This window comes from Silene latifolia, chromosome 1, assembly GCF_048544455.1.
Source record: "Silene latifolia isolate original U9 population chromosome 1, ASM4854445v1, whole genome shotgun sequence".
Taxonomy (NCBI): domain Eukaryota; kingdom Viridiplantae; phylum Streptophyta; class Magnoliopsida; order Caryophyllales; family Caryophyllaceae; genus Silene; species Silene latifolia.
Window position 1 is genome coordinate 83,423,496 of NC_133526.1, and position 11,936 is coordinate 83,435,431.

At 38.6% G+C, this 11,936-nt stretch overlaps 1 protein-coding gene and 1 long non-coding RNA gene across 2 annotated transcripts; both read left to right on the plus strand.

Annotated features, from left to right (window-relative positions):
• The first annotated feature begins 1,299 nt into the window (after positions 1 to 1,299).
• Positions 1,300 to 4,569, plus strand: LOC141607253 (uncharacterized). The gene is made up of 3 exons (XR_012526900.1): positions 1,300 to 1,620; positions 3,355 to 3,473; positions 4,185 to 4,569. It is a non-coding gene; the product is annotated as an uncharacterized LOC141607253 (long non-coding RNA).
• A 798-nt stretch (positions 4,570 to 5,367) lies between these two features.
• LOC141607246 (anthocyanidin-3-O-glucoside rhamnosyltransferase-like) lies at positions 5,368 to 7,042 on the plus strand. Its single transcript, XM_074426609.1, is given in 2 exon segments — positions 5,368 to 6,290; positions 6,292 to 7,042. Coding segments are annotated over 2 exon segments (1,422 nt in total). The 5' UTR covers positions 5,368 to 5,466; the 3' UTR covers positions 6,890 to 7,042.
• Positions 7,043 to 11,936: the final 4,894 nt, after the last annotated feature.

Below are 11,936 nucleotides of genomic sequence, written 5' to 3' on the forward strand. Positions count from 1 at the left end.
TTGAGGAAAGGATACACGATTTAACCTAAGAATCACTATTCATCTGGTAATATCTTCCTTATCTCTCTACAATACGTATTTTGCCAAGTAACAACAACTTACTTCTCTAAGTTACTGACTTGAGCGTCGGAGTGAGTTCGCTCGGCCCAAAGCCGAGCCCTCAGTTTGTTCATCGTTTCAGGAGGCCGCAAGGAGGAGTTAACAAGAGACGTCATTCTACAAGCACGGGTGGTGACAAATAACTGCTCTGGAATTACACCCGGAACAATAATGTTTACACTATTTCTGATGGATATCAATGGTTGTTGAATGAGCCTAGTCTGAAGGTTCCTTGGGCTAGGATTATCTGGAATAGATATAATTTATCTAAATGAGGATTTGTTATGTGGTTAATACAGCACCAAAGGCTGCTTACTCTGGACAAATTGAAGAAGATGGGGTTGGATGTGCTTACTGATTGTTACCTCTGCGGCTTGGAAGCAAAATCTTTTCAAGTCCTGCTTTTTTACCAAACGATGTTTCCAACTATTATCCAACTGGTTACAAATTCCTGTATTGAATCTCTTAGACACTGAGTGCATACTAAAAATGAGAAGGTTGTCTGCTCTGGTAAGACAAATTGTACTGGTTGCTATAGTTGGTGTTCATTATGGAATTTGGAGAAGTAGAAATACTGGCAGACTTGACGGGTATGTTATGCACCCTGCACACCTAGTGAAAATGGTTCAAGTTGAATGCAGAAGACAAGTTACATGCGAATTTCAAGTAGTTATGAATAGTTTTGATAAGACCAGGTGTAGAGACAATTAGTAGATTATACAACTGGTTGTATGTAGTTTATGTACAACCTTTTCAATGTTGTCGAGTTTTGTTATAAAGTTGTCGAGCTTTACTAACAAAATTGTCGAGTTACAATACAAAGTTATTGAGTTTAAGAGGAATAATTATTAAACTCAATAAGTTTTTAAATTAGCTCAATAACTTATAAAATAGCTCGACAACTTTGTGTAAAGAACTCAACAACTTTGAGACGGTTGTACAATGCTAATATACAACTGGTTGTAAGATAGTATTGGCTGTGTAGAGACCATGGTTTGGTTTGAGTTTTTCATATTTTACTGCATAGGTTTATCTTATTTGTACATGAAATATATCAAGTAGTGGAAAGATGTAATAGTTGTTATGGTTGAAATTAATATTACTAACATTTCACCTAAAAAAACGTGACTTAAATTGCACCCGACTCAAAATAGCACCCAATCAAATCTCTTAAAGTGGCAACCAAAATGAAACCAAGCCAAGTAGAACTTGTATGATAATTGTCCCTGACCAGATCAGTAATTCAGTATAACCCGGCTTCGACTAGTCCTAACAGATGGAACAACCTCACCACCACCACCACCACCACTTGAACCACCAGTGTCACCAACATCATCACCACCACTGCCACCACCACCACCACAACACGCTTCTTCATCCTTGTTCAATCTCTTCCCCACATCATCACCACCACCACCATATTATTCTTCACCATTGTGCTCTTCACAACCCAATTACAAACCCTCAACCTGCTCTTCCCAACACTCCTTCTCCTGCTTCTTCTTCCTCTTTTCAAACCCAGTATGTTCTTCCTTCTTTAATTTCCTCAATTTTTTTTTATGATTGTTAATAGTATCAATTTGGACAAATGGGTTGTTCTTAATTTCAATTTTTCCTATGTAATTTGTTCAATTTTTGTGATATTCACTCCATCTTGCTACATATTGTATCTTATTTGTTAGATTATGTCTCAAAAGTTTATTCCTTTCTGAAGATTTTAGACTGTTTGGATAGTTTTATACCTGTATGGTATTGTATTCCGTCCGTTTTAGTCATTTGTTTACCTTTATTTAAAATCCCACTCACGGAAAAGTAAAAATTGATTGGGTCCAAGCGATTATAATATACCAATGGTTAACTATTCGTCTGCATTTGCTCTTAGTATGTTGTTAATTAGTTTTTGTGTTTAATGGAGTACTTTTATGATATTATTATGGTTGCTTCTGATTGCCTCAGAGGGTTAGATTCTCGTACAATTATAGTTGGCAGTAGTTGGACGAGAGAACAAACGATAATACCAAAATCTAGAATGTAGATAACTTCACAGAGGCTAGTAAGTGAATTTTGAGCGAGTGGTACGAGGTCATATCATTGCTCGTACATGATAACATGATTATGCTTTTAGTTAGTCGATAAATTTGAACTTTGGAAGTATTCGTTAATTCTTTTTGAATATAGTTTTGAGTTTTGAAGTACATGTTGCCATTGTGCTATATTACATTGGCACGTTCCACTTCCGTAAGGCGAGAAGGAGATAGAGTTCTAAGACTATTGGCAATAGGAAGAGTACTTCATTGTTGTATAAAGTAATCAACATCCTCTGTTGTCAATGTGGCACACTCGCTTTTGATATTTGTATGGGTTGGGATCTCTTCCCAACAACACAGATGGAATTTGTTTTGGTGGAAAATGATCATTTGGTTTTGTATTATAGAGTATTCCCTCTTTCCCGGTCATTTGTTTAACTATTCCATTTTAGGGTGTCTCATTCATTTGTTTACGTTTCTATTTTGTGAATGTTTTTCAAGGGTAATTTGAACACTCACAAGCTTCCTTGCCCACTTGTCATACAATGACACTATCTACAAATGGTCCTCGTCACTTTCCTTGGTCTTGGTGCCAAAACCAAAGGTAAACAAATGACCGGGATGGAGGGAGTATATAGTAATTCTTCTTTCAAAACTGTGTTCGTTGCTTAGCCTTTGCTTCTTGATGCAATATCTTACTTAAGGTGCTGGCTAATTACCAAGCGATGCGTGGTTGTTCAGAAGCCTAACGCTCTTTGTCCATTTACATAGATAGGGAAGAAAATTTGAAGGTCTTAGGTCTGGTCACGTTGCCTCTCTTGGTGTGCTTTCCTCTGCAGTTGTCGATTTGCAAGCTTTGTTATGTACTTTAGTGATGTCATTCTTTCGACAAACAAGATCAACTTTATCATCCAAAGAGACTACAGTTGCTAGTACAGTTGACTAGCCTTTGTACTGTGTAGTTGCCACCACCTTCTCTAGTTGTAAGATATCTCGTGCTTAAAGTATCCCCTCAAAATGCCCTTCTCCCCTTCCCCAAGCCTCGTATAGCGTGCTCCTTCAATGTTAGAAGTAAGCTGGATGATGACGGTGAAATAGTTCTCATAATAATTATTTCCCTTCTTCAACATTTACGTTTCGTGTAAACCCGAGTCAGTTATGACTTATGGCTGGGATCACTCTTAGATGCTGCAACTAACGGTTTCTTTTGATTTTGATAATGACATAGGATTTTGCAAGATGATGGTGCTAACAAGTTTGACGACGAGGAAGATGAAGAGCTAATTTTCGTTATGACAGATGAATGGAGGGATTTCTTTGCCAAATCAGATGCTAGAAGGAGAGAAGGTGATATTTAAAAAAAAAAAAAAATTGTTCATAATGTATTTCTTTCTTTCCTTGGTTGTTGCAAACAATTTTTATTTATTTATTTTTTTTTTTTTTTAAGTTCATTGCAGACTATTAGTAAACTAACACCTGCTTTAACTTCTAATTGTATTTTCATGCGAACGTCCACCTTATAAATCGTCATAGTTATGTCTCTATCTCACAGGTCCTTGTTATGTTATAGTTCAACATCAACTTGATTTCACTGTCAGCAATCAGGAGGGAAGGAGGAATGATTTAGTCAATCAGGACAGAACATGGTTTCACTCGTCTTATGACTATGTGTCCTAACACATGGTTTACCAACATAGACTTGATAGACCTAGTTTGATAGGGAAGTAGCTAAAATGCGGCATTAATTACACAAGAAAACATGTTACTCGTACATTATGAATATTTTCTAGTGTAAGGATAGCAAGAAAAGCAGTTCTGATGCTGATGAATTTTGTACTGTGGTTATGAGTAGTACCAACACTCAATGACTTACCTGCTAAGCGAACTGATATTTACTTTTATAGTATCAACATGTTGGTAGCTTTTGTAATCTTGAGTTCAATACGCGGGTTGTTTCATGGGCTGGCTATTGTGTCTGCTCCTCCCTTTCAAAAGTGTTAAAATGGACATCATTGATATATTGGAACTAGTTTCTAATGATCAAAATTCTCTTTTCAGCTAAAAAGCTCGCGAAAAGACAAGGAAAGAGCTAGAAGCAACCCCGAGATAGGAGTCACAACATTTTGATGCGCAGAGACTGTGCGCTACCATCTGAGGAATAAGCTGGCTTTACAAAGAGCTCATGTTGGCTATACACTCCGATGGCAACGGAAGCATGTTGCTTTTGATCTCTAAAAGGTTTTATCTACTCTATTGATTTTTTTCATTTCACTGTGATCCTGTATGTTATTATATTCATATTAACTGCCGGACTTGACTTTGTTAGTTTTATTAGTTCAGTGTTGTAGTATTTTGTCAGCCTTCATTAGCTCTATTCGAGCAAGCACCCACAAAATTTTGCCAATGGATTGAAATGATCATCATTTATTTGCGCTATTCGAGTCTCATTGTTTGTTTCATTTGATTTCTTTTCAAATTTCTGTTATAAACTTGTTATGTTATAAATTATCACTTTGGCAACTCTATACTTTGATTTAAAGTAACTTTTCGACTGATTGATAATATTGTTCCCTCCTATTCTTAAAAACTACCCGTATTTCATTGGTGACCTATTTATTAGAATCGTCAGTGTTTCATATTTGACATAGCAAGATTGTCCTACCTCCATTACCATCTTAATTACTTTCCTTAATTAACCAACCCACACCCACCCTTCTCATCCCTAGTTCTCACCTACTTTAGCCATGACTTCTTGACAACAGCTTAGCCACCGTCAAGAATCGTTGACACCACGACAACATCACCAACCAATGTTGATGCAACAACCGCCACTCAGACCAACCATCGTTGACACCAACACAACCACCACCACCACCCAAACACAACACTGGCACTCTGGCAGAATGCCAGATGAGATAGTTGGGAGAGGACTTGGATGGGTTGGAGAAGGGTAGATCAAAGTGGCAGAGGTTAGGGGTGGTCGAATCTGGTGAACTCGTCATGACTTTTTTTGATTTCGAGTCGAAATATTAGACATGCATAGGTTTCGGTTGTCTAACGGATTGGGTCAAAATTTGACCGGTGAACTTCAACCCAGGCCAACAAACTGTCAATGCATGGGGGAAGTAGTTACTAGCTATCCCCTTCCAGGAAAGTGTCCACATACCATAACAACCTATATGTCAACTCACATGTTACCCTAAGAAGACATTAAATCCTCCTATATGTCAGATGTAAAACAGTCTAATTAAGTGCTTTTTGAGTCTTGCCTCTCTATAAAAGTCGTAGCTCGGTAAAGGAAGAGTCAGTAAACACACTGAGTGACGAAAAATTGAGAAAGATGGAAGATCACACAAGCAAATACTCAAGCAATAAGCTTAAGCTAGTGATGTTCCCATGGTTTGCATTTGGTCACATTAATCCATTTGTGCAACTCACCAACAAGCTCTCCACCCATGGCATCCACATCTCTTTCTTGTCGATTCCCGGTAACATCTCCCGTATCAAATCGTCCCTCAAATCTACCACACTTGTTGAAATAATCCCCCTTACCATTCCTCCTGTCGAAGGCCTTTCACCTGATTTCGACAGCAGCTCTGACTTAACCCCGGATGCTAGTGAGCTCCTGAAACTAGCCCTTGACAAAATGCAGCCTCAAATCGAGACCCTTTTAGCCCAACTCGAACCACACATTGTCATCTTCGACTTTGCCCAGTTTTGGCTCCCTCCATTAGCCTCTAAAATGGGAATCAAAGCTGTTAATTTCAGTGTATACTCCTCTGTTTCTAACTCATATCTCACAGTTCCTTCTAGGATGGCTAACCCAAATAAACCACCCTCAATTTACGAGCTGACAAAACCCCCACCTGGTTTTCCTAACACCGCCATCACCTCCATGAAAACCTTCCAAGCTCGTGACTTTATGTACCTTTTCACAAGTTTCCATGGCGGACCTCCTGCTTTTGAGAGGATCATGGGGTTTGTAACAACCTGTGATGCTATTATGTACAAGTCTTGCACCGAAATGGAAGGTCCATATTTAGATTACATGAATACCCAGTTTGAAAAACCAATTCTTTTGGCCGGTACCATTGTTCCCCCACCGCCTTCCGGTGCTCTAGACCAGAAATGGGAGAACTGGCTAAGTACATTTTCTGAAAAGTCTGATTTTCTGCAATTTCGGAAGCGAAACTTACCTGAATGATGCCCAGATAGAGGAACTGACACTTGGTTTAGAGCTCACTGGAATGCCATTTTTCTTGGTTTTGAATTTCGGACACAATTCTACCGAATCTCAGGCTAAGTTAGAAGCGGCATTACCAAAAGGGTTTCGAGAGAGGGTGGAAGACAGGGGAGTTGTTCACGCAGGTTGGGTACAACAACAGCATATTTTGGCACATAAAAATGTGGGATGTTATGTAAATCACTCTGGATTTAGCTCTATAATTGAGGGTATTGTGAATGACTGTCAGCTGGTCTTTGTTCCGCAAAAGGGTGACCAATTCTTGAACTCGAAGTTATTTAGTGATGATTTGAAGGTCGGAATAGAGGTGAACAGGAGAGATGAAGACGGGTTGTTTGGGAAAGAAGATGTTCTCGAAGCAGTTCAGAGAGTCATGGTCGACATTGATGATGAGAAAGGTGTTTCTATAAGAGCAAATCATAAGAAATGGAGGGAGTTTCTGCTGAATAAGGAGGTTGAAGATCAATATGTTGGGAATTTGGTGAAGGCCCTCGAAAATTTGGCATTCCTCCAAGCATAGACAATGTTTGTTTGTTGAGTACTTGAGTTCCGTTCAATTCAGTTTATCTATATCCGAGTTGTGAAACCAATAAAGCTTTAAAGCCTATAACTTCGTGTATCAATTTATGTACCTTTGAAAGTTTGAATGATGATATTCAAGACTTGTTTTTCCTTTTTTTTTTTTTTTTTTTTTTTTTTACGGATTTCCCTCTAATCCTTTTTATTCCCTTTCATTCTCTCCTAATTTTGGAAAAAAACGATCACAAAACAGACGTTAAAAACGACGACAAAATGTACTACTCCGTATGTTTTTGTTGGCAAAATCGAGAACTTGACTTTTCTCATGATTTGGGGAGTGTTTTAAAATATTTTACATGTATAAACTTTACACAAAATCTCATTGAAGACGGGGAGGTGAGTGGGAAGCACATGGGAGGTGCCCCATCTTGTCCACTCTCCCTTTTTGTGAGAGGTCTTCAGCTTGTGACGGGATTAGCCCGTCACAAGCAAGACGCTTTGTAAACTTTATGTTCCTCCGAGGATCCGACCTAATTATTTGTTTATCATATTTATTTTTTTGTAATCTATATTTTATTCAAAGGTAAATAGTAAATAATTAAGACTAAAAAATATTAAAAATGAGTATTTTAGTAACTACGAGTTATAATTGGCCCTTGGGGATCATCAATATGCAACTGGCTGATGGGCCGTCTATTTCTTTGTAAGAGCAGAAGATGCCAGTGAATGAATGTGAGTGATAAGAGATCACTTGGTCTGAAGCTTAAAGCCCACTCATCAAATTCTCCTTTTTCAACCCGGTTGCAAAACGTCGCCGACGTTTTATAACAAATCGTCGACGGTTTTTAAAAAAAAGACGACCCTTACCCTTATACATCTCTCTCTCTCTCTCTCTCTCACCCATTCCTCACATTCACTCTAATTCAAACACTCCCCAGTTTCACGACTCCACCGCCCACCACACCACCACCACACGTCCCCGTTGCATCACCACCGCAACACCTCCATCACCACCGCAACACCTCCACCACCACCGCAGCAACACCACAACCGCACCCCTTTTCTGCTCATTCTCCTTGTTTTTAATCAAGTAAGTCGTTTTTTTTTTCAATTAGTTAAGTTTTAATTGTATAATTTGATTTTAATTAGGATAGTAATTTATGTTTGTGTTCATTTGAATTAATCCTTGTTTCAATTTCGTTATTCTTCCTCATTCTTGTTATTTTCCCGTTTCAATCTCGCAAATAGGCTTAGTATAGTCGATTTTTTTGTTGTTGTTGGATTGTTAATGTTAATTTTGTTTGTTGTTGATGGATTTGTTGTTGTTTTGTTGTTTTCAATGGTTTTGTTGTTGTTATCTGGTTTTCAAGGATTTGTTGATTGTTGCTGCGTCTGTCAATGGCGTTTAACAGGGGATAGGACGTTGAACTTCAACGTCAACAATGGGTTGGGACGTTGAACTTCAACGTCTGTCAATGGCGTGGACGTTGAAGTTCAACGCCTATTGATTGGGGACGTTGAAGTTCAACGTCTGTCAATGGCATGGACGTTGAATTTCAACGTTTGCCTGGGTTAGACGCGTACTGTTGACGTCCATTGTTGGTTGGGACGTTGGGTTTCAACGTCCATTGTTGGTTGGGACGTTGGAATTCAATGTCTTGACCATGGACTACATTGAAATTCAATGTTCGTCCATGGTTCGACCCTTTTTTTTGTTTTAACCGTCTATTTTCAATTTTAATGGTTATATATATATTTTTTTTATATTTTAATGTGTAATTTATATTTTTTGAAATTAAAAGTTGTTAATTTTATAATTTAATGTGTAATTTATATTTTTTGAAATTAAAAGTTGTTAATTTTATATTTTAATGTGTAATTTTATATTTTTTAAAATTAAAAGTTGTTAATTTTATATTTTAATGTGTAATTTATATTTTTTTTTTAAATTAAAAGTTGTTAATTTTGTATTTTAATGTGTAATTTATATTTTTTTTTAAATTAAAAGTTGTTAATTTTGTATTTTAATGTGTAATTTATATTTTTTTAAATTAAAAGTTGTTAATTTTGTATTTAAATGTGTAATTTGTATTTATTTTGTATTTAAAGTTAATAATTTTTATTGTTAGTTTTGTGTTATTTTGAATTTATTTGTATTTAAAGTAATTTTAATGTGTAATTTATATTTTTTTAAATTAAAAGTTGTTAATTTTGTATTTAAATGTGTAATTTGTATTTATTTTGTATTTAAAATTAATAATTTTTATTTTAATGTGCAATTTTTATTTTTCTTGTTTTAGAAGTTGTGTATTTTACTTATAATCGTTAAATTTATATTTATTTTTTATTAGAAGTTTTTAATTTTATGTTATTTTTTTATGAAAACTTGTTTTTATTTTAATTAACTAACTTTTTAATCTCGTAAATGCAGATGTCGAACAGCGAAGATTACATTATGACTTCACTAGGTCGTTTAAAGATCGAAGAGTAACGAGCTCTAAGCGGCGTATCCCTTTACCGTTAGCTCCTCGTCGTGGTCGGGGTAGGGGCAGGGGTAAGGGCATCGAAATACGCCCTTCTGTTGACCCTACTCCCGACGCTACTCCTGAGCCCGTTATGACCGAGATGGATTTTCCGAGTGCGTTTTATAGGCAACCATTAGGCGATTCTGATGTTGAGGAGGAAGAGCATTTTGACCATGTGGTTGAGCAAGATGATGATGATGAGGAGGAGGAGGAGGAGGAGGAGGAAGAGGAGGACGATGACTCTCGTTTTCTTGACGAGGAGGTCAGGACTACCACCTAAGAAGGTGGTACGGGATGGTAGAGGTCGATATGTGCCGCTTGGTGACGGTTCATCTAGTAGCACGGGAGGAAGAAGACAAAGACTCGGGATAATTCTTGGCGTCTTACGGTCCTGGTTGAGGGTGGTCCGAGTGTCCTTAGCGTCCTACGTAGCTTTGGTGGCCACGTAGCTTATGGTAGTTGGACCGGTCAGGGAATGAGATCGTGGATCACGTGTTACGAGAGACCGGGTGCTTTAGAGAAGATAAGTAAGATAAAGGTCCGTGACGGTGTTATGGAGAGAGTTAGTAGGAGTGGCCTTGGTCATTTGAGGCAGTCTTTGATGACCGGTTTGGACGAGAACCTCATTAGCGCTTTTGTAGAGAGGTGGCAGCCCGACACCAACACTTTTCATATGCCGTTTGGTGAGATTACTATCTTGTTGCATGATGTTGAGAAGATCCTTGGGATACGGGTGGATGGCATGAGGGTTATGGAGGACGGTACTACGAGGGAGGAGATCGGTATGAAGGGGAAGGTGGCCACTTTATTTGGATTGCCTCTGAAAGAGGTGAAACCACCGTTGTACAAGGGTGGTGGACTGACGGTTAAGAAGTTGATAGAGCTTGCGGAGACGGGTAACCGCATGATTCGCCGAGGGCTTACATGATGGTATTGGTAGGATGACTTTGTTTACGGACAAGTCTAGTGATAGGGTTATTGCCCGTATGTTGCCGTTGTTTGATCAGTTGAGTGATATCGGCACGTATGCTTGGGGGCCGCGACATTGGCCTACTTGTATCGACAATTGGGGATGGCTTCGCGTAGGGAGGGTCAGGGTGTTAGCGGTTGTCTACCGTTGCTTCAAGCTTGGATATATGAGTACTTTCCCATGTTCCGACCACACTCCGGATATTATGTCGAGGGGAGACCACTTGTCGAGGCTTGGTCACGGCTTCCTAGGTTTAGGGGAGATGTTCGGTTGTTAGAGGAGCACAGGCAGAGGTTGGACGGGCTTAGGGCGGAGCACGTGACGTGGCTCCCTTATGGCGTTAGTCCTCACAGGACTTGCAGTATTTCTCTCTACTCGGGGTTGATTAGGTTTTTGGATATAGTAGAGCCGTACCAACCTGATAGGTGTCTCCGTCAGTACGGGTATGTTCAGGTTATCCCGAACTCTATGCGGTTCCCGACTGTTGACTATCGTCCGGCTAAGCCGGCCTTAGGCTATAGGTTGTCTTATGGTGATTCTCCTGATTTGGAGTGGGGTTTGAGTGATGTCGAGATAGTTTTGAGAGAGCGGTTTGACCGGGCTTTGATGCCTTTTCAGTGTGATACGCGATACATGTCTTGGTATAGGAAGATTTCTCACCCGCACTTCTACCCCCCTGCACGCCGTACTCCGTTTCGCTCTCTTCCTATGAGCGAGGAGCCCGAGGTATCCCGAGCTCTTAGTCGTCATTTCTCACAGATTTATAGACAGCCTACCAAGGACAGGAAGTGGCAATATGCGCGGAGATTGGTGGAGAAGATGGAGCCGTTCTTCGAGCCGAGGACCATGCCGAGGATGATCTTTGCGGGATGATGATGATGATGATGAGCTTACCCCGTAGTGTAGATTTTTATTTTTATGTACAGATATTTTTATTTGTGTTGCGTATGGATATTTTTATTCTCTTTCGTTATGTATGAATATTTTCATTGTGTGAACATTTTTAGTGTTTTTATTGTTATGCATTGAAATGAACGAAAGTACTTAAAACTTAACTAAAATACAACTTTAATTAAAACGCAATCCAACACTTGATTAAAATATGATACAATTTAACAGACATGACACAACACTTAATAAGATAAAACATAATTAAAACCCCAAACCCTAAACCCCAAACCCCAAACCCGAAACAAACACTCACACTTAGGTGTCCCTTTCTTCTTAGGCTTCTCGGGAATATCGGGATCGATCTTCTTTCTAGTTCGGCCGTACCTTGAACAACGAAAGTAAGAGCCTAGCAACTCGGGTTGTTTACGATTTTTGGCCCCATTTGATGCTTTTATTAAAGCAAACCCGTTATCAAAAGCTATTTTTTGAGCCCACTCAAACGCCTCATCCCGACTCGCAAAACATGTAATTGTCTCAAATAGGCGGTTGTAATTAACATCGTTTCCACCAAATTCCTCAAATGAATCCTGTTAAAACACAAAATTAATAATGATTACATGCTAAAATATGATAAAATTACTAAACTTACGAAAAAAAGTAAA